The following is a 22,534-nucleotide window of genomic DNA, read 5'->3' as shown; positions in this document are numbered from 1 at the left end:
TCGTTATAATTTACTTAGGATATTTTGTACAGGAATTTGATCATCCACATATATTGCTTACAAATGAGGATGGATATCTGTATCACATGGTGCAACAAACAGGACACACTATGGCAGAGTCACTACTTAAAATGGCACATGAGGTAAATATCTAAAAGAATTATCTTTTATGTTTATTCATACCTACTTACTCAATGTATAAAATATGAAGAGAAAGTAGAGATTGTGATGATGCAAAAATATTCACTTCGAGATTGTTATGGAAATATGCATCAGCATCTTTAGTACAAAAAAAAAATGGTTTTGAGCATGCTTTCTATCTGTTTTTCAGTCTGTGTAAACCAATTTCTCTTGAACTAATGAACACATTTTGTTCATATTCAGTACCGGTATCTACAAGTCAGTTTGTGCAGAAATTATATGCATGAAATATAAGAATGTTCATAAATGAATGAATCTTTATTTGAAATGAACAACACAGTGGTGATTTATACCAAGTCAAGTAGTATAGTTAGTTCATTTCAAAGATTAACATGCCCCGAAATATAAATTATTTTCTATAAAATTATTTCTACTAGTCCACCGCTGTGGAGTATCTGTTAGCATGTCTGACCATGAAACGAGTGGGCCTTTGTTCAAATCCTGGTTGAAGTTTCCTGGTTTTTCTGCTCGACCTATTAAGAGTAAATGCTGAGTAAAGGTACGGTCACACGTCGCTACTTTTGCAGCGATGCAGTACAAAAAACTGCGCAACTCTCATACTGCGACATGTGAACAACGGTGCAACTCGAAAAGTAGCGGCTGCCGAACCTGCTGCCCACTACTTTTCCATACTGCACGCAGCTTAGAAGTAGCGATGTGTGAACAGGGTTCTCCGGGTTGCAGCTGCAGAATTTTTTATATCGGTTTTGTTGAAACTTTTGCTGCAGTTGCAACCAGTGTTGCTACCCAAATGTGCCAATGATACTTTTATTGTTTGAATATATTTTAATGTTAAATGTGATGAAAATAAATTATTTGTAACAGTTATTAAATACACAACACAGTCTGAGCATAATTGCTGACGATATAATTCGTTTTTTTTTAATTTTCTGTAGCGTAGTTTCAAACAGGAGGGTTGCCAACATTGATTACGTAAATATGCTGTTGGTTATCATTTAAGTATATAGGCATTTTTAAAAGCTTTATAGTAAAAATAATGCCAATTTCTGAATACTAGTTAGGACAGAAAAGCAAATAATGGATAAGTAAGCTTTCGCATGAGTTTCTTAATAATGCGAACATAACCACAAAATGTATATTGAGAAGTCAACACGGAAATGGAAACCTGCAGCATGAATCCGGCTTCAAAAGTAGCGCCTTGTGTGTGAACAGACTCGCAACCTCCAGTTGCAACTTTTGCAGCACTTGGGTTGTGCAGCATGAAAAGTAGCGTGCAGCGCGCTACTTTTGGCTTACGTGTGAACACGACATGCAACTTTTGCAGCTGCAGTACAAAAGTTGCGCAGCAAAAGTAGCGATGTGTGACCGTACCTTAACTTCTGCTGTGTTTTTCTTTCTGCTGATTGCATATTATCTATTCTAAAGCTTGATAACTGATAATACAATTTAGTGGCGTCGTTGAAACAATATAAATAACATAAATGTAAGTAACTTACAATTTCTGAAGTATAATTCACAGTAAAGGTTGAGGGAAAAGTAAAATATATCACAAAGTTATACATAACAGCCATAGTAAACAACCAAATATAGAACAGTCCTTTGCACAAAAACCAATAAAATAGTGCTTAGTTTGATAAGAATTGACACATTTCACTATTCCACATCAAGAGATAGGATGTAACCATAAGCTAGTCAAGGCCTTCTTTATGAAAACAATGGACACTTATTTGGAATTCCGACAGATTCAAGTAATCACAAGGATGAGAATATTTTTCCTATTGTACAGTATTTCGCTAGAGAAAAGGGGATGGAAGCAAAACTGTTACGCCAAGCTTCTTTGTCAAATGAAAAATCTGGTAAAATTACAGAACTATGCATTGAAACATTGACAGCATCTAAGTTAAAACTGAACCATTATGTTGCTTTTTGTGACAATAACTGCAATGCGAATTTTAGAGGAAGGCTTTGCAAAGGAGTTAATAATGTGCATGCTAAACTCAAAGATATTTTAAATATAATCATGAAATAAAGCCATTGGGTGCCATATCCATTTGCTACATAAAACAGTGCAGACTGCTTTCGATATGTTGTCAACTGACATTGAAGTTCATAATATTTTCACATTTTAGCATACTTACTGTAAGACTAGAGCTTTTAACATAGTTTTGTGAGTTTGTAGGAGTGCAGTGCCAAGCTGTCCTTTCTCATTCCAAAACATGATGGCTGTCTTTAGTTACTGCAGTAGAGAGAATGTTCAAGTCTTATTTCATATCCTCCTACAGTCCTCAAAGATTATTTTCTGACCCTCTTACTGAAACTTATTTTACATCTTGATTACACAACTTTTAACACTACTGTATATCACTTCGGAATATAAAGTACTAGCTGAAAGCACCCGGCGTTGCCCGAGTTGTTCTTTTTGCTTCTTTTTTTTTTTTTTAATTAAACTGGTTGTTAGACTTTTCGGTTGTACCAAAGAATCAATATATACATATATAATTTAATTTATATTGGAAGATTTTTTACCCCTTGACTGCTGCATGCCTATTTTTTAATATGACTTGAGAAACTATATCTCACAAATTCAGAACATGTTAGGCCTACATTAATTCTTATTTCATACACAGAATACAAATACAATATAAACTCGCAATAAGTCATTTTTTAACATAGAGACTAATATTCTGAGAGACGTATACCAGTTCTTTTAGAAATTAAGAGATTATTTCCACACCACATAACATACTACATTTGCAACGTGATTATACAGTTAGAATTTCGCAGTAACACATTTTCGGACATGAACAACGATATTTTGAGAGACGTATGATATTATTTTTATTTTTACTATCTGACCTGACAGTTTTATTTTCAGTGGGCTTATGTACATTCACATACTACATTAGCAATATGACGAAAGTATCATTGGATTTCTTTTTTATGTGTGTAAAATCTTTTTTTTTCCTACTACTTTGTGTAAAATATAATTGAGAATGTGAAAAACACGGAGTTTTTAAGTTAATGTCTGCAACTTTGAGCAACTGTCCTTGAGCTTAATTTTAATATGACCATTACAAATCGCACTGAAATTGCTGTTACTTAAAATCGAAACGCATGTTAGTGGGTATCATAAGAATGTGTGGATAAAAACATCTTCTTTCGTTTTGCTAGTTAATATTGTCACTTCTGTTGCTACGTTCTGAATGAGTTTTTCCACACCAATTCTTGTTTCATTGCATAATTTTGGTGGGACAGTATTTCACAATAGTACTATTGGTGATTCAATATTAAGTATTAAATTATATGGTAGCAATCCTTGTGGTTTGAAAGAATTCAAGAATTCAGTTGGATAAAACAGTCTGCTCACTATGTACAACTGCATTGAGAAATTCATAATACATTGCTGGGCTAAGTAAAGATATTTATTGCATGAATTATTTGGTTTTAGCCTTCATGATGTGTACCAACAATGTTATTTAATTTCGTGTTATAATTTCCATTGCCTCGTGAAAGTCGATGTTGAATATAACAGACAATAATAAAGAAGACTTGACTGTAGAAAATTGCATTTTAATATTATACATGAATGTTTGATCGAATATAATTTTATTTTTTATTAATTTAACGTCCATTTGCAGAATTTTAATGTAGCCTATGTTCTTCTCCTGGTTATGAAGGTTAAATGTCCAAACCTTGGCAAATATCGGTCCAAGCGTGTAGATTTGTATAGAGTACATACATACATACATACATACATAGCCACATTGACTTTTATATATAAGATATAGCTAATATAATTAACACGTGAAACCATATTATTTACTTTATATTCCGAAGAAACTTATTTCTACTTAGTATACAGAGTGAACCGTAAGTAATTTCATTAATTCTGGTGAATGAGTCCTTCAGTAAAGAGCAACAAAAAAGTCAAATATTATTTTGCTATGTTTTGAATAGTTTTCCAGAAAAACGTGCATTTTAAAATACATGAACTATTAGCAATGCTGCAATCAGCAGGGAGTACACATTAAGTTGTGTTGCTCTGAACAACCCCTTTACCTGGCTTGTTGAAGGTCATTGCCATGTACATTGTTTTTAAACTTGTAAGAAAAAAAAACTACATTATTTAAAATCCATTCACAGAATCTACTTCTTATGGCTGGGTCACCAGGCTGTAGTTTTTGCACCACTGTTATTTTGTAAGGTTTCAACTTCAATAGATTGGTAGAACCATTAGACATGCCAACTTTTTAGTGAAATTTTCCAGTAATTTCCTCAGTAAGGACAGTACTCTCTGTCTATGGTACTTTTTTATTGGTAATACTTCCAGTCTCTCCCGAATATTTTCATTGTTATGGATTGTTGAATGAGATGGAACACGAACACTTGGGAATCTCTCCCGATATCATCTCTGCACTTTACAGGCTGAATTAGTTAGTACATAATTATAAAAAATAATCACCTGCTTTTCAATATTGTTGTTGTTGTTTGTCAATGCGCTTGGCTTTGTATATTCTCTATTTGCCATCTTGCATCCCAGTAGTACTTTTCTAGTTGAGAATCTTTATCGGCATTGATCTTCATCATGGTTTGACACTTGAAAAGATGGCCTTTATTAATTATTTGCCGATTTCGATATAATGGGCAATAAGGTGATGGATAGAGTAACATTCTGTGGAGGTAAGCTGCCAAAATCATGTCCTTAGTGGAAAAGGAATGAGATCACTGATACTGTCCTGAGAAAATCTGGGATTAGATGTTTATTCTTAAAATTTTCACACTACTGCTTATTTTCATTTTCGGTTCTGAGATGTTTGTCTAATTTTGCTTTCATTATTCTTTTTTATTTTTCTCCTTCAAATGTACTGTAAAACTGATTGTTTTCAAAATATTAGTACAGTATTGTTATTTTGTCAGCTTTTAATTACCTACATTCTTGGAGAATGTATTCCTCAATGTATGAATAGAAATGTGGTACCAGCAGGATGGTGTGCTGCCACATTTCGCAAGAAGTACACGTGAATTGTTAAATGATAAGTTCGGGAATAAATGGATTGGACGTGTCGGACTTGTCATATGGCCAGCCCACTCATCTGATTACTTTTGGATTACTTTTTATGGAGATACATAAAAAAAGTCACGTCCATATCACATATAAACAAGAGAATATGAAGGAATTAATACTTAAAGCATGTTACACTATTACTCCTCTATGTTGACAAATGTTAGAACAAACCTTCGCAAAACAGTTTTGTAAGTGCTTGGATGTTAATAGAGGTTACTTTGAACACTTAGTAAATTGATCCAAAGTAAAAGTTTAGTTAACTGTTTCTAAATATCTAGTGTCTTTAGCTACTATACTTCATTTCAAACATTTTGTAACTTCTTAAGGTCTCACTTTAGAAAAATAATGTTTCAAACAAAAGTTCCTCATTTCTTGAGGGGAATCACAATATCAACAACAACAAATTTCATCATTCCATTCAAAATATCAGAGCTGTTCCCGTCCTATTCACCGTAAGTGGAGTCCAACAGAATGTCATTCATGACGCATTCTCTTCTAATAGATCTGGAAAAATTAACATTTTGGGTTTTTTTTTTTTTTGAGCCATTTAAGAGCTAAATTAACTTGCAACACTTAGTATATTCAAAACATAGATAACTGAGCTATATCTGTGTATGCATGCTTGTGTGGAAAATTAGTGGTTCTGCTCCCCCTGAACCTCACATGTCATTATTTATTTTCCTCTGTGATTGACTTTCACAAAACCAATGCAGAGAACATTGAGAGGGTATTGCGCTAAATAATATTATGTCAAGGATATTAACACTATTGGAGTTTCAAATGTCATATGCTTGTAGCATCTTAGACAAAAAAAAAAAATGACTGGCTACCATATGCAAAGTTCCCTATGGAAAACTTGGGTTGATTTCGTGAGAGCTTAGGTTTACATATGAACGAATTTCTTATGCAAGCCTCTGCTTTTATTTCATTTGTTTTGTTTGTTGCTTTTCCTGTCTGTTTATAGATCAAGTGTTATAAATAAATTATAACAAAGATATATTCCAGGAACAAATTAAAATAAGTATTCTTTACCTAGTTGTGTGAACCAAGTGTTGTCCGAAGGTGGACTTAAGACAGGAAATCAGTCATTTTTTGTGTCTAAGACTGTACAATCAACACCAGCATGTAGACTGAGGAATCTATATAAAGAAAGAAGAGAAGTATACTTGTAAAAAGAAATTAATTCTATCTGCTATTAGTATTGTCAATGAAAACGAATTTCATAACTGTATCTTGAGATTATTAACTGGTACTTGTATTTACGATTACTTTTGTGGTTCATTTCAGAATTACGAGAAACGGATGGTCAAGAAGAAACTATAAAATCCATTATGGGCAAAACCAGTTTTCCTCGTATTTCCACTTAAGAGGACTTAACAGTATTTACAAAAGATCTCAAGTTTTGGAAGTGATATATCCGTATTATGTCTACTAGTTCCTTTAAAAGTAAATACACTGAAATGAAATAAAATACAAACATTGAAAAGGAGTATGAAATATGGAATAACACTTTCCAGTTTTATTATTCATAGTTTATATCAAATTTATTTGTAATTTTGTTTAAACATTGACTTTGTGTCTGTGTATATGGTTATTAAGTATACTAGTGTGGTTGTATGTGCATGTGTACACATATTTGAACATATGCACATGCAACAAATAATACAAATATTGTTCGAGAGAAATGAAAATCAGAGCGTTATATGAAAGCTTATACTGCTGAACCCAATATTATGGGATTAAATACTCCAAAGTACTTTACTGTCAATGATATTTAGCGTTTAAGACACTCGTTAATAATTGTATATGGGTAAAAATAAACAGTTATTGTGCATCCAATAATGGAAAAATGTACGTATTTTCACAATCAGTTTGCCTGTTTGTTGACGAAGTTATGTTCAATTTTAAATTGTGCTTTAAAGGTAAAGGTGTCCCCTATGTACGTATATTGTGAAGGCGCAAGCTACTCGGCTGCCAAATCATGCTTTGATTACGATTCATTTTGGCACAATGAATCTGCCAGACAACAAAGTTACATTATCTTATGGGGCAATTTCGCAAGACTATGTTAACATATTGGATTTTTTTTGTTCACGTTAGCAATAGTGGATTTTGAAGTATTGTATCAGTGACTTACAAGGGAACTGTCCCAGGTCTGTGGCTTGAATTTAATGAACATACATATTTAACCTAATTTTCGTTCGTTAAGAAACGTGGTGATAGCAGCAGCGGCGGCAGCAGCAGCAGCTATTGCTCAAACACTTGGAAGTTCTCCATTCGTTTTCTAGCTTCCCAGCATAATTTAGAGTCCGAATCCAAAAATCTGATGTCAAAGTTGGACATTTTCGTAGATGTTCTTGATCATCAAAGGCCAACCGGAGGTCTGAACAGGGAGCTATTTTACCTCCGGACTTTTTACGATAAAGAAGCTTCATATTATGGGCATAAACGTAACCATTTAAATGAGCATCAATTGAGGTTACATCACTCAATATTTAGAAAAGAAAAGAAAAGAAAAGACACCCAAAGACCTCGAATACTCTAATATCTTTAATGTCGAAAAAAAAACAAGAATTAATCTAGAGAGATCAAACAGGAAAGATTGAAAATAAGGAATCTGATATAAATGAGTGGAAGCAATATCAGATTCAGCTCTTGTCCTTGTGGTTGTCATCGTCAACCAACAAACTTACAATGCTAAGCCCCTGAGGTTATGTGGTGATAATAGTTCGTTTCACTTTTTCCTCATTTACGAAATATACTGACTTGAAAATTGTTGCTATTTATATCTCTTCTTGCACACACTCAGATCCTCATAGCTTTGCGATACCATTGTCACAGCTCTTGCATTAATGCTCTAGTGATATAATCAATTTGTTTTCTCTTAACTCACATTAATATTGTGAACACTTAATTCAATCGTCTTTATAATGTTAGTATGTAAATAGTATTTTCTCCTAATTTAATGCTCTTATGTTTACCACAACATTCATTTTTGTGTATTCTTTATTCAAATCTCTGTTTATGACTTTATTATGTAAATTGTGTTTTAATACTAATACCAATATGTACTCCACTATAGATACTCATATATATTATTACTGTCATTATTATTATTATTATTATTATTATTATTATTATTATTATTATTATTATTATCATCATCATCATCATCATCATCATCATCATCATCATCATCATCATCATCATCATTATTATTATTATTATTATTATTATTATTATTATTATTATTATTATTATTGTTGTGTACATTTTATGCAATTATCAGTTTCTGGTTTAATTATGTGAATTCTACTTGCTTGTAATTTAATACCAATATATGTTCCAATATGTTTATTATTGTTTTATCGAGTACATTTTATTGAATTATCGGCTTCTGATTTCATGTATACTTGATTCTAACAACATTAATATGTATTCCACTGTGTTTATTTTTATTTTATTAGCTAAATTTTTATTTAACTGCCTCTTTTGATCTCATTATGTACCTAAATCTTATCAGTATGTAATTACTTAAATCCGATTCAGTGTATGTTGAACTATGTAAGCAAGTTTTAATCCATCCTGGTTGAGTGTAAGAGAAGGCCCTACGGTCTTAACACTGCCAGGTTAAATAAAGCCATTATTATTATTATTATTATTATTATTATTACTATTATTATTATTATTATTATTATTATTATTATTATTATTATTATTATTATTATTATCATTATCATTATTATTATTATTATCCAGCTGGAAGTCTAGGAACAACTGTATATACTATGCTTTCAAGAACCGAAAGGAAAATTTTGACCGAAAGTAGAACAATGTGTAGACAATAATAAGCCATTTAATGTCATGGTCGATGCAAGAGCTCTGGTAAACTGACAAAAAAAATCACGTGAGAAAATGTTTAAGAGATGTATTTCTCCCGGATGTTAAGAAAGGCACACTACTACTTCTGGATTCCTGGAGTGGTCATATAGATGATACTATATTTACTTTTGAAGAAGTAAACAATACTTTACATAGTAAGATAATTAAAACACAAATTATCCCTCCAAAACTACAAGATTTTTGCAACCCTTGGATGTGTATTTTTTTAGACAATATAAAATTGTAATTCGAAGGCTAGAAGAGTACCTATTTCAGACATATCTGTGAAAACATTCAAGACACATTGTACGATAGGGGCTTCATGATGACATTGCATTTTTTTGTGTATCAACATTTTCATTCACCTGTCCTCAAAGACATGCCAATATACCCATGGTAGATGTGTGGATGTGTTGGAGAAACCTATGAGAAGGTTTGATAACCTTCTTGCAACAATATTGAATGTTGGAAACAGTGTGTGTATGTGTTTCCGAAGAGTGTGAAACAGCCTATATAAAATGTTTGTACTGTTCAATGGCTCTTTGTTCCGACCACTTCATTTCGAATCACACTATCATATTTAATGTGAGTCACGAAGTTAATAGATATTTTAAATTCAAATTGAGTTTGTATTTCAGCAAGAGTACTCTATTAATGTGAGTTAAGAGAAAAAGAAAATAGACTGGAGCATTAATGCGGGAGCTGTGATACAGTGTTGTGGGACTATGAGGATCTGCGTGCATGCAAGAAGCGACATGAGTAGCATTGATTTTCAAGTCAGTATATTTTGTAAATGAGGAAAAAGCGAAATCGACTATCACCACGTTTCTTGACGAACGAAAATTAGCTTAAATATGCATTTTCATTAATTCAAGCTACACGAACTGGGATGGTTCCCTTGTTAGTGATTAGATTAGAAGTGCAAAATGTGTTGGAAGAGTGCCTCAGTCAGATAATTTAGCTTTAAGGAATATGTTGTTGGAACTTAGGAGATATGTTACTTAGTAAATTAGATTATGAATTTGGTATGGTCAGGAGTTCAAGTAAGAATTCATGTCAGTTACCGTAAAATGGGATGAATAGGAACGAAGTTTTATTATTTTTTATTTCTTTGTGTCAAAGATTAAATATAATAAGAGTGTTTATGTTTTCGTTCATAATGAGTGAACAAATAATCACTCTTATTATTATATTTACTCTTTGACACAAAGAAATAAAAAATAATAAAACTTTGTCCCTATTCACCCCATTTTACGGTATCTAGTCAGGTTGAAACACATGCTATTGAAGATAGTTAGAACTGTAAATAAATGTATTCAGAACATACAGAGAACTATACAGTTACATACTTGTGACAATTGTAATGACTTCAATATATCTATGATTGACTTCTGACTGTCCAGTTGTCAAATGACTCATCAGTAAAGTGTACAGGTACAATCAAATCATTGTTCTTCTGCTTCATAATGTCTACATTTGGCGAGTATGGAAGAGTGAAGTGTTGCAGGATGAGAATTCATTCATAGTTTTCTGCCCAAGGGCAGGTTTTCACTTCAAACCCAGCAGTCTCCAATCTTTCCTATTTTCTGCCTTCCTTTTAGTCTCCACATACGATTCATATATCTTAATGTCGTCTGTCATCTGATATCTTCTTCTGCCCCAAACTTAATATGAGAAATCGAGCATTTAATTAAAGAGACTATTACACTCTTACTACGTCATACTACTTTTGACCAATAAAACGGTACGAAAGGACGTATTTCAACCAATCATGGCTGCTTATCGCACAATTTTATCGCGTCCCTAGCACTTGTTAAATTTTATCGCGTCCCTAGCATTTGTTTAATTTTATTGCGTCCCTAGCATTTGTTTCTTTGTTTGCCAACATTTGAAACTGCGCTGGTCTGGACGTCAAAAATATATATAAAATTACAAACCACTCCAGTCGATGCACAGCAGTTTCAAATATGACTTGCATTGGCATTCAAGAACAAGAATTAATAAAAATCACTGATCATACCTATGCATGTTCTGAAATCCGATTTACAAATAAATGAAGAGCACCATTCGGAAATCCTGAATAAGTTGAATACACCATGTAGGCCTAAATCAACGAGTTCCACTTCTATTATGCACACGTCCAGTATAACATCAATTGAACCACCAACCACATTCAAATTTGAAAATTGTACATTCAATAATTATTCCTTTTAAAATTATTCATTCGGAAATTCTGAATAAGTTGAATACACCATGTAGGCCTAAATCAACGAGTTCCACTTCTATTACGCACACGTCCAATATAACATCAATTGAACCACCAACCACATTCAAATTTGAAAATTGTACATTCAATAATTATTCCTTTTAAAATTATTCATGTTTATTTTTTATGTCATCGTCGTTAATTAAAACTTTTCTAACACTTGTGTATATTAGTTAGGTTATGTTATAGCTTCTGCTCTGAGAGGATAAAAAGAACTTCTGCTATATGATATTATGGATAGTCACGTATCAGAGATTGTTTAATATTAAGATTTATTGAATAGTAATCATTACAGTGTCTGTATAAAGACACTACTGCCATCTAGCATGCATCTAGCATAATATTTGTAATGTTGAGATGGTACAATAATACATTTGAAGACAGTTGTATTTTCGTAAGTCAATATTTTATTGTATTGGAGTACTTCGTTACTTCTAATCTTTATATACTTTCTTCTAATCGTGTAATAGTCAATTAAATCCCACTCGAGTTTTGATTTTCTCTAGATAAATCAAAACGTCTAGTGAGATTACTGTTGATAAAAAATCGTCCTGCTTTATATTAAAAGAAATTTAAAAGTTATGTAGTTACATTAATGTTAAAAATGAACTTTGGGAAGAGATTTAAAATTAAGCTGTGGAGAGAATTGTTACCAGAAAATGAAACTGAACCAAACAAGTTTGTGTCTTTTATTTTATTGTAACAGTTACATTTTGACTTAAGCAATGGCATCAGTTATTACCTGTCATAGTTTGTCATATTGATTTGCGTTGCTCCATGAAGGTAACGAAATACTTCTAATGCTGGTTCCAAATTACTTACAGTCTCCCAAAAAAGAATGAGACGACTCTTGCTGATGTGAAAATCTAAGTTCTATAGTGCAGTTCACACAATATCGACATAGCCATGCAGGAAGATATCTGGCTGTGCATGCGTACTTTCACCCTATTCTAAAGTACACACCAGTTACAATGTTATCAGTTATCTGTGCATTTCTGGAACAGATCCCTGATTAAGTCTGTAATCTCTTATCTTTTAGGAAAGTATGGAAGAAATCGTATGACAAAAAGTCAATTACAAGGAGGAAAACAATGTTATTATGAAATGACAAATGTAGGGCCGTGAAAAAGACAATAAAGACTGCTATAAGAACCACGAAAAATGACAAAGACAAGGATCACGACAAGAACCAGGACTATGATAAGGTCTATGAGAAAGACAAGAATCAGGAACATGATATGGACTATGAGAAAGACAAGGACCATTGCAAAGACAACAGTGACTATTAAAAGGACCATGATAAGGACAAAGACAAGGACAACGAAAAGGACCATGATAAGGACCATAATAAAGTAACAAATATTATGATAAGGACCATGACAAAGACAAGAAGAACAATAAAGACCATTACAGTGACAAAAAACCTATGATAAGGGCAACAAAGAAAACAAGGCTCACAACAAGGAACATGACAAAGACAACAAACATTCCTATAAGGGCCACGAAAATGACAGACAAGGAACACTTTAAGAATCGTGGCATGAACTAGGATGAGGATCACTATAAGGACCACGACATGGACTAGGATGAGGATCATGACAAGGACCAGGTTAAAGATCATGACAAAGACAACTAGGACCGTGATAAGTACCATGACAAGAACAAGATGAAGACAATGACAATGATAAGGACCACTATAAGGGTCATGATAATGTGCCATGACAAACACCATGATAAGCATCATGATAAGGATTACGACTTGAATGAATGAATGAATGAATGTTAGCCATGATGTCCCAAGGCACAGGCCTCCTGTGATGGGGTTAGAACCCCCTCGACAGGGATGGCTCAAGTGTACTCGTTTAGACCATGACATTGACCACGATAAAGATCAATACAAAGTCCAGGACATGATAAGGACTATGAAAAAAACAAAAAAAGGACCACAATAATGACCATGAGGAAGAAACGACCTTTATAAGGACCACTATAAGGACAAAGACACAAAGTAAACAAGGATCAAGGAACACGACATTGACCACGATTAGTATTGCGATAGGGATCACAATAAGGACCATGGCATGAGCCACAACAAGTGGCACATTAAGGATTATGATGGGGACTATGAAAAACATAAGAAGGACCATGACAAAGACGAGGAGTACCATGATAAGGACCACAACATGGGCAAAAACAAGGACAATGATATGTATCACAACATGAACCACGACAAGCACCACAATAAGGATTATGACATGGACCATAACAAAGGCAATAAGAAACATAACTCAAAAAGTACCATGATGACAACAAGGATAAGATAAGGATCATGAAAAAGACAAGAAGGACTGCAATAAGGACACTACAAGAATCATGATAATGACTAAGACATGAACCAAGACAAGGTTCATGACAAGCACCATTGTCCTATCGTGGTCCCTGTCATGATCGCTGTCTTGGTTCTAATAGTGATATAGCATTGTTTTTACTATTTTGGAATGACACCTGCCTGTGGTGAGACCAAAAGGCTGGTTAAATGCTTGTGTCTCCACTCATCCTGGTGGCTCATATGGTTAATATTTAAATGTAACTGGTACGGTTATTTAAAATCGGTCTAAGTGGTTGTTGTTAAAATCATTCTTAATTTCATTGTTATTATTAAAAAGAAAAATTACTGTGTTTACAATAACATCGTCATGCAGCCTCAAATTTCGATGTTACTGCACGATCTTTGTACATATTTATCTTCATTGTTGGATATACACTTTTAACACTTATATACTAACTGATTAACTTTATAATTTCTTTACTGTGTTAACATTAGAAAATTATCTGACTGACTAGTTTCGAAGTGGTATTCTTCATTGTCCAAAGCCTAGTGAAGGTTCCTCACTATCTTCACTAGGCTTTGGACAATAAGAATACCATTTGAAATTAGACAGCCAGGTAATTTTCTAATGTTAGTTAACATAGTAAAGAAGTTATAAAGTTAATCAGTGATCATATTTACATATTTTTTTCAGTTTTTCAAGTGAGTTTCGGAATTACAGAGAGATCAGATGAGGTCTGGACAGGAGCGATGGGGTTGTCACTGTGCGCTGCTGACGCACTCGTGATGGAGAACGGACAGTGTAGAGTCACAATGATACAACCCTACAAGTTTCCATCACGATGACGTAAGCATGCACGTGTTCATCGTGGCTCGTGTTAAGGTTAGTGAATTAGTCTTCAAGTGACTGGTGAGCGATACGGTACATACTACGGTGTATTATACAGTGTTTTCTTGTGCATTTAAAGTGAAAATGTGAATAAGTGTAAACTGTATAATGGCTAATGTTTTCAACTGAACAACATGTATATATATATTTTTTTTTAGTAGGTTATTTTACGACATTGTATCAACATCTCTAGTTATTTAACGTCTGAATGAAATGAAGGTGATAATGCCAGTGAAATGAGTCCGGGGTCCATCACCGATAGTTACCCAGCATTTGCTCATATTGGGTTGAGGGAAAAACCCCGGAAAAAATCTCAACCAGGTAACTTGCCCTGACCAGGATTCAAACTCGGGCCACCTGGTTTCACGGCCAGACTCGCTAACCGTTACTCCACAGGTGTGGACTATATATATCTATGATTCATATGTGTTGTCCCTTGCTCACCACTCTCAGCTAGCAGTCTTGTGAACACATACTGGGAGGCCAGAGAAAAAATGATGAATTTCTGAACCATTTACTTTTAAGTTGTACTCTTGCAATTGTCTTTGTATATTCCCTGTTTGTTTTGCTTTTGGTCATTGTAAGGTTAATGACATTTGTTAATTACCTCTGTATTAAATAAATAATAAATATGTGTTATTCCAGTCTGCCAGTCAAGTACGAAGGCAGTTTGAAACACGATTCCCAAGTGTAAAAATTTCATCACATACAACAATCCAAAATCTGTATGATAAATTTCAGGCAATAGGAAGTGTTCAGCCGAAGAAACAAAATAGACAGTACAGGGTTCTCACAGAAGAAACATTAAATGACATTGGTCATTGATTGGAATAGTCTCCTAAAAATCACTTAGGCACCTTCCACAACAAGTACGAATTTCTTATGGCTCTGTGCAAAGAGCTGCTAAATTGTTAAAGTTGCAGCCATATAAAATAACTAAGACACATGCTCTTCAATGGGGTGATCCTGCGCGTAGGCTCGCATTTTGTGAGTGGATGTTGAATAATTCATAACGGACTAATAGATCCACATTTAATATTTTTCTCATTTGAGACATGGTTCCACCTCCATAGTTATGTGTGTTCACAAAGCAATCGTTATTGGAGTGCTGAGAAACGTGATATCGTTCATGAAGTACTCCTCCATGACGAAGTACTCCACACACCTTTGAAGAACTGAAACGCAATATCCATTACGAAATTAACAGGATCAATCTATCAGAACTACAGTGAGTTATGGGACATTTCATAACAAGGTGCCAAAAATGTGTGGATAATGAAGGCAGCTGGTTTCAGCACTTCCATCAATAAAGTTGATAAGTAAGACACTTTTTAAAATAGTCATGGAAACTTGTATGATTGTATCACTGCAACTCTACACTGTCCGTTCCCCTCCGTGAGTGCGTCAGCAGCACATAGTGAAAACCCTGTTACTCCTGTCCAGACCTCATCTAATCTCTCTGTAGTTCCAACAACAAACCAAATGTAGTGTATTTAAATAACTCAATTACTCGTATGTGGTGCCTTGTATATCTGTGCTCTGAATCTCCGATCATGCACTTCTCATTCTTTTTTTTTGGGAAACTGTACATTATTTCCCATGATACTTTTAAGAGGCCACTCTTGTACAGTATGAAGAAAACGTATGTCATCCTTACAGGACACAGAATTGTGAAGTATAAAACATCTCTCAATTGTGTATCTAGCAATATTTGGAGAATTCTCCATTTGTTAGCTAAAATCCTAAACACGCATTCCACTGTTTGTCAAACTTTCATGTGTCGATAATTGTATGGGATAGAAAGGGACTAATTATGATCCTTTTGAGAGATGAATCAGGACAGTAAGTTAAACTAAGAAGTGTAATATCATTGTGGTCTTTTATGAATGGGTTTTGAGAAAAATAGCATTTGCAGTTGAATTTTGGGATGCATACTCCAGGAAAACGGGAGTTGGAGAAGTGACGTTGGGAATTTTATAGAACAACTACCAATAAATTATGTTCTTATTACTGAAGATCACCAGTGTCCCTCTGTGATGTGTTTTCTTGGGACTCAAGTGGTACTGTTAATGTGAACACATGTTGCAATATTTGCATCTGTTCACTTTTATTTGTATATTTCGTCCCTATTCACCCCATTTTATGGTATCTAGTCAGGTTGAAACACATGCTATTGAAGAAAGTTAGAACTGTAAATAAATGTATTCAAAACATACAGCACAGTAAAATTTTTGATAAATTAATTTAACATACTGTGTCTTCTGTCGAGCTTGCTCAGTCGCCTGTGTGGTAATTACATCAACATACTCCACCTTACCTCTCACCAGCTCGGATTCTATTCTGAGTACATCCAAGGCGTCTAGAACTTTAGATGATCATTGGACTGACTTGAATGTTGGTAAATTTTCATTCTGTAGTCATTCATTCTTTATAATATTAAATAAACACTAAATCACACACACACCAATTGACCAACGTACCACTTCGCAAATGCAACTGCAAACAAACGTAATGTTAATAGCTCAACAGTGAGCATTGTTAACTACGGCTCAGTACAGTTTGAAAATGAGTAAGGACGTTTTGGTTAACAATTCTTTGATCGGGTATACCATATTAAACCTTAAGTGCAAGCCCAGTAAGTGTTATTCTATCAATCCCTTTCCATTATTTTCTTAGCTTATTAAATGTCATGGTTGTTGCTATTTTTGTAGCATATTACTATACAAAAATATCGCTGACTTGTTTTAATGAATGCTATATGTTTATTGTTGCTTTGAAATTGAAAACATCATCACGCGCCTTTTCACAGATGAATTGGTAACTACTCTTTATTTGGCAAACGTGTTCTTTTATGTGCTTGTTCGAATGTCGTATCAAGATATTTTCTCGAAAAAAAATTTATTGCATGATAAAAATTTAAGTACTGTTACTGATTTTTTAAGTTTTTTCTTTCATCACTCATAACGAAATTTGCGAATGCAAAAAATGTCGCCTCTGGGGCAAGTGTCCTGGTCTGCCCATTGGAAAATATAAGCCTGGAGTTCATAAATCACGAAGCAAGAAGCCAGCACAGATGCTGTTTCATTAGTGAATACAGCTTTCGGCAGGAAAATTTCTTTTTAAACTGATCACAGACCTTTTTCCTTGACTCACACGAATGTTTCTCGAATTTTTTATTTATCTCCTTTAATTTTGCTAACACTTCAACACATACTAACCGCTGCGATTTGTGGTCTTTAATCACTGTAAAAAAAAACCTGAACACTATTTTCACTAGCTTTTATCAACTTCCTGTTAGACATGTTCTTTGTATCACTGAACAGAAGTTGAATCACAATTAATCGTAACAGTACTAAGCATTTCGTGTTCACTTTTTAAAGACGTAACAACTGAGATGCATTGCTGCTAGAATTGCCAATCTAATCCTTCACAAAAGTCAGGGTGTTAAGAAACAGTAAACATCCCTTCCCGCAAGCTAAGTTTCAGGGAGCGGTCACTGTTATTTTGTGAGTGTCCATAAATCCTTTCTTCTTAATTAATTTATTCTTTTGTTCAGTGTAATCACCCTTAGAGTAGAATTGGGTGTCTTATTTTGCCCTTTTCTGGAATTTCAAGATATGTCCACTGTTATTAGAAGACAGGTTGAAGCTTTGAAAGAAAATATTAAACACCTTCAGAACATATACAGTCTGTTGCAAAATACTGTCAACTAATAAAAAGTGCATTGCAGTAGTGAAGTTACGATTTTGAAAAGTAAACCTGACTCCCCAGGGTCGGAATAAATCAAGTCATGGGTTGGATGAGACTTGCAGACCACCAGTTGGCCATCGCTTGTCTAAAGCATCATGCCTAACATGACTGACATTACGGAATGTGTGCTGGTTTGAGCCCTCATGGGAAAGAAATTTTCTCATGAAATTTCGGCTAGTGTATGGGACTGTTGCCCACTCAACTTCGTGATGAATTTGGGGAGCTACAATGGTAGTGAAATCTGGTTTTGGAAACCAGTTATAATCGCTGGGGATATCATTGTTCTGACCACAAAATACCTCCATTCTGGTTGGATGATCGTTTATCTTTGCTGAGGCATGTGGACATGACAGAAGTCTGCTTGTCTTGGCCTTCATGGGCTGTTCTTGCCATGGACGGTTGTGCGAGTGATTTAATGTTGTTAGATGATTCATGCATGATTAAGTAGAAGTAAATATAATTATAAACGAAGCTCATTTTTCATCCCTCGGGGGAACCTGTAACCCCTAGAGGGCGCGTCCTCCAGGTGGCGGATGGGGGATCCCTGCATTAAAGTAGGGGTGGTCTGAATATCAAGAATAAAGACCCGTGGACCAACAGGAATTTGCATGGCGAGAAATATACAGAGTGTTTCCGTGATGATGATACAGACTTTCAGGGATGATGAAGAAGAGCAAATGTAAAAATATGAGATAGGAACCCTGGCCCAGAAACAGCTCGGTCACAAGCCATAAGCCAAAATTGTTTTGGAATACCCATTAAAGTGGAATAAGGGAACTTACGTATCTCTGTTTGTAGATGTAATAATTTTAAATAATTGATTAGTAGGCTCTGAGGATGGTGTCAAGTAACACCGAAACAGCTGTAAGCCACACATGCTTAACACATGCTTACATAATTAACATGAGTGAGATCGCCATTTAATCAATTATTTATATTCAAGTGTTAAAAGTAGTGTACGAAAGATTCAACATGGAGTAATAATTTTATTTCTCTGCATTACTTTCACAAGCTGCAAATACATTTACAACAGTTGTTCACAGTGGTGTCCCCCCAGCTGTGATGCGGGCATGACAATGTCGAAGTTCTGTTGTACCTAGTCGAACAACACTAGCGTAGCTCTAATTATGTCAGGTAGTGAGAATTCGTGCCAGGAGCTCCTCTTCAATTTCTACAGTGTCTCGTACACAAGACTTTTCACATGACCCCACAAGAAAAAATCAAGTGGGGTTAGATCAGGTGAACGAGCTGGCCACGGAACAGGACCTCTACTTCCTATTCACTTTTCAGAGAACATCTGACCAAGGTGTTCACGAGCACCATGTGAAAAATGAGCTGGGTCTCCATCATGTTGAAACCACATAAGTTGACGAGCAAGTGGGATATGTTCCAATAACCCGGGGAGTATGTCTCTCAGAAACACAGTGTACACTGCTGCAGTTAAGCGGGGTGGAAGAAAATATGGGCTTATTACACAATCATTGACTATTCCCACCCACAAGTTCACTGCAAATCTATGTCAATGGCACCTTACAAATTTAGAGCAGGGATTCTTATCAACCCATACATGATTATTCCGACTATGTAACATTCTGTCTCTGGTGAAACAGATTTCATCGGTGAAAAGTACATATGCTGGAAAGTGAAGATCGACCATACAGCGCTGCAATAACCATTGACTGAAAACAACATGAGGTGCAAAGTCAGCAGAAGTCAAAGCATACATTTTCTATGGGTGGTAGGAGTGCAACTGCTTTCCCAATCTCTCATGATGTATGCCTAGATGTTGGTCGGTTGCCTACTTTTACTACTTTCATATCGCCTGCCACCTATGAAAAAACAGCTTTGGCATATAACTTGCGACGGAGGCTTTTCTGAACTGAGATTCTTTATCTCAAATTGATACATCTACCTTTCTCCATCATCCCTGAAAGTTTGTATCATCATCACGGAAACACCCTGTATACCCACTGTCTCTTTTCAGAAAATTTATTATAGGCTAATGAGTTCTTCTCTTTAATTCATAGATTACATCATTTAAGGCATTCAGTAAATTTCATTATTGAGTTCAAGTGGGCTGCAAAGTGATATCTTGTAATGAAATGTGATTATTACTAATTATTTAGTGTACTAAGAAAATGTGGGTTTCACTTACTACACGTTTTCATTACTATTAAATTACTATTTTTATTGACATTTTTGTCAGATTATGTAATTTCCTTATTTCATCGTATTGTGTAAACATTTTAAGAGTTTACTTAAATATGTATACAGGGTGCATCACAAAGAACGGATGGATTTCACAGGGCAAGAAAATTGTAAGGATTCATAAAATCAAAAATTTATTGTTATCAACAGACTCACCAATACATGCAGTTTATTTATGAAATACAACATCATCCATATAATGTCCTTGGCTTTCGATACAGGCATTGAGGCGTTTTCTGAAGTTTGCCATCACTTTGACAGTCATAGCTGGTGGGATTGCCGCGATTTCTTTATGAATCTCCATCTTTAGTTCGTCAGTATGTGGTCGATGTTTAAAAACTTCCGCCTTCAAATGACCCCAAGGAAGTCACAGGGCGTGAGATCTGGCGAACGTGCAAGCCAAGAAATGTTGCCACGATGCGAGATGATGTGCCCCGGAAAGAGCTTTTGTAGGAGATTTATTGTTTGATGCGTGGTGTGAGGAGTAGCCCCATCTTGTTGAAACCAAATATCCTCAGCATCAACAGTAATCTTGTTCAAACTTGGTTGCAGGAAAATTTTTAACATAACAAGCACCTGTAATAGTTACTGCATAGCCGTCGTCATCCTAAAAAAAGTAAGACCCCCAAACACCAAATTCTGCTCCAGCACACCAAACCGTAACTCTCTCACTGTGAAGAGATTTCTCGTGCAATTCATTAGGATTGGTTCCTGCCCAATAACGGAAATTCTGTTTATTGACACAGCCGGAGAGGTGAAAATGGGCTTTGTCACTGGTCAACAGAACGGTGGTAGGAGTCACGTTCGTGATAATACGCCGACAATAATCAACACAGTTCTTTCAATCTCCTGCATTAAGTTGTTGCACAGTTGTCATCTTTAAAAATTGCGAAAATTAAGGTCTAAATGTAAAATGCGTCTTACCGTAGCCTCGGACAATCTCAGTGCAATAGCATGTTTGCGGGCTGATCGTTGAGATGACCGGGCAACCGACTGTCTTACTGTCTCCACATTTGCAGGTGTACACCCACTCCTTGGTTGTCCAGGTGATTTATATTTTAATGTTGAACCTGTAATACGAAATGAAGCCACTCACTGCAAATTGTATTCCGAGTTGGAATCTTAGCATGATGTCCAATCTCGAAATGAGTCCTGAGTGGCAATCACAGACCCTTCATTTTTTAAAAAATGTCTCTGCGATGAATGCACATCGTATGCCAGACCACTCCATGTTCTCAACTGAAACTGCATTCTCTCGCTGACCCAACAGTCACGGTCCCATCCACTCTATCCCTCCCCTCGCTGAATATCGATAGTTTTAAATCCATCCATTCTTTCTGACGCACCCTTTATATATATATATATATATATATATATATATGGGTATTTTGTTTGAGCGTATTTTATAAGCAAACAATCCTTACTCTAACTTATGGGAATCTGGAGACACAAGCTGTGCTTAATATATTATTCAAAACTATTTTCTTATGTAATGTGAGAAATATTGAGAAGAGAAAGCCAGTTTTGATCAAATCGCGCTGTTATAAGTTTTTATTTGCCTCCTCACAAAGCTTGTTATTTTTGTCTCTTATAAATCTATGTCTCTTACTTATTAAGTTGCATAATTATGTTAGATATTTTTATTTATTCACCAAATATCAGTATATTTTCTGAAAATCAAAAATTAAAATCACCAAAAATAAAGACACTGTTGCATGTTTTTTACTTTCTCTATGCATTTTTGGATTTATGTAAATTTAGTTTAAATGTAACATTCATAATATACTTACTGAAAATGCTTAAACAAATCTGGACATGAAAGCAGTTGAAAGAGATCTGTAAACATGAAGTCATACTGCTTCATGATTACCATTTTTCCATTACTTATCTTCCTCAGATAAGGTTGTTTGTTTTTATGGCATGCGTAATGGATTGCAATGATAGTGCTATTTTATTGTATGTTACAACTACATTTGATGTGTT

At 34.8% G+C, this 22,534-nt stretch overlaps 2 protein-coding genes and 1 long non-coding RNA gene across 13 annotated transcripts in view; 2 read left to right on the top strand and 1 right to left on the bottom strand.

The window, feature by feature from the left end:
* The window catches only part of LOC138713627 (ATP-binding cassette sub-family C member 4-like), a 99,020-nt gene extending 84,433 nt beyond the window's left edge, over positions 1-14,587 (top strand). For 6 of the 8 annotated variants that reach the window (XM_069845870.1, XM_069845867.1, XM_069845868.1 and 3 more), the window contains 2 exons: positions 33-143; positions 6,515-8,332. In XM_069845870.1, the coding sequence (XP_069701971.1) occupies positions 33-143; positions 6,515-6,550 (147 nt within the window). In that variant the 3' untranslated portion in view covers positions 6,551-8,332. Of the gene's footprint in view, positions 1-32; positions 144-6,514; positions 8,333-14,398 lie in introns of those variants that run through there. The other 2 variants (XR_011335948.1, XR_011335949.1) reach the window with 2 other exon arrangements.
* LOC138713629 (uncharacterized) lies at positions 122-22,530 on the bottom strand. Of its 3 annotated transcripts, none has more exons than XR_011335952.1 (3): positions 12,118-13,117; positions 6,260-6,366; positions 122-5,731 (listed from the first exon to the last, which is right to left on the bottom strand). It is a non-coding gene; the product is annotated as an uncharacterized lncRNA (long non-coding RNA). The 3 variants fall into 3 exon arrangements; XR_011335950.1 differs by lacking the exon at positions 12,118-13,117 and adding an exon at positions 22,342-22,530 and having other exon boundaries at positions 123-5,731; XR_011335951.1 differs by lacking the exons at positions 122-5,731; positions 6,260-6,366; positions 12,118-13,117 and adding exons at positions 20,673-21,621; positions 22,342-22,530.
* Positions 14,460-22,534, top strand: part of LOC138713628 (probable multidrug resistance-associated protein lethal(2)03659) — a 79,786-nt gene continuing 71,711 nt past the window's right edge. Inside the window, exon 1 of one of the 2 annotated variants that reach the window (XM_069845873.1) lies at positions 14,460-14,587. The gene's annotated coding sequence lies outside the window, so the exon portion shown is untranslated. Of the gene's footprint in view, positions 14,588-18,837; positions 20,448-22,534 lie in introns of those variants that run through there. The other variant, XM_069845874.1, reaches the window with a different exon arrangement.

Source organism: Periplaneta americana, chromosome 14, assembly GCF_040183065.1.
Source record: "Periplaneta americana isolate PAMFEO1 chromosome 14, P.americana_PAMFEO1_priV1, whole genome shotgun sequence".
Lineage (NCBI taxonomy): Eukaryota > Metazoa > Arthropoda > Insecta > Blattodea > Blattidae > Periplaneta > Periplaneta americana.
The sequence above is the reverse complement of the archived record's forward strand: the minus strand, read 5'-3'. Positions and strand labels throughout refer to the sequence as shown.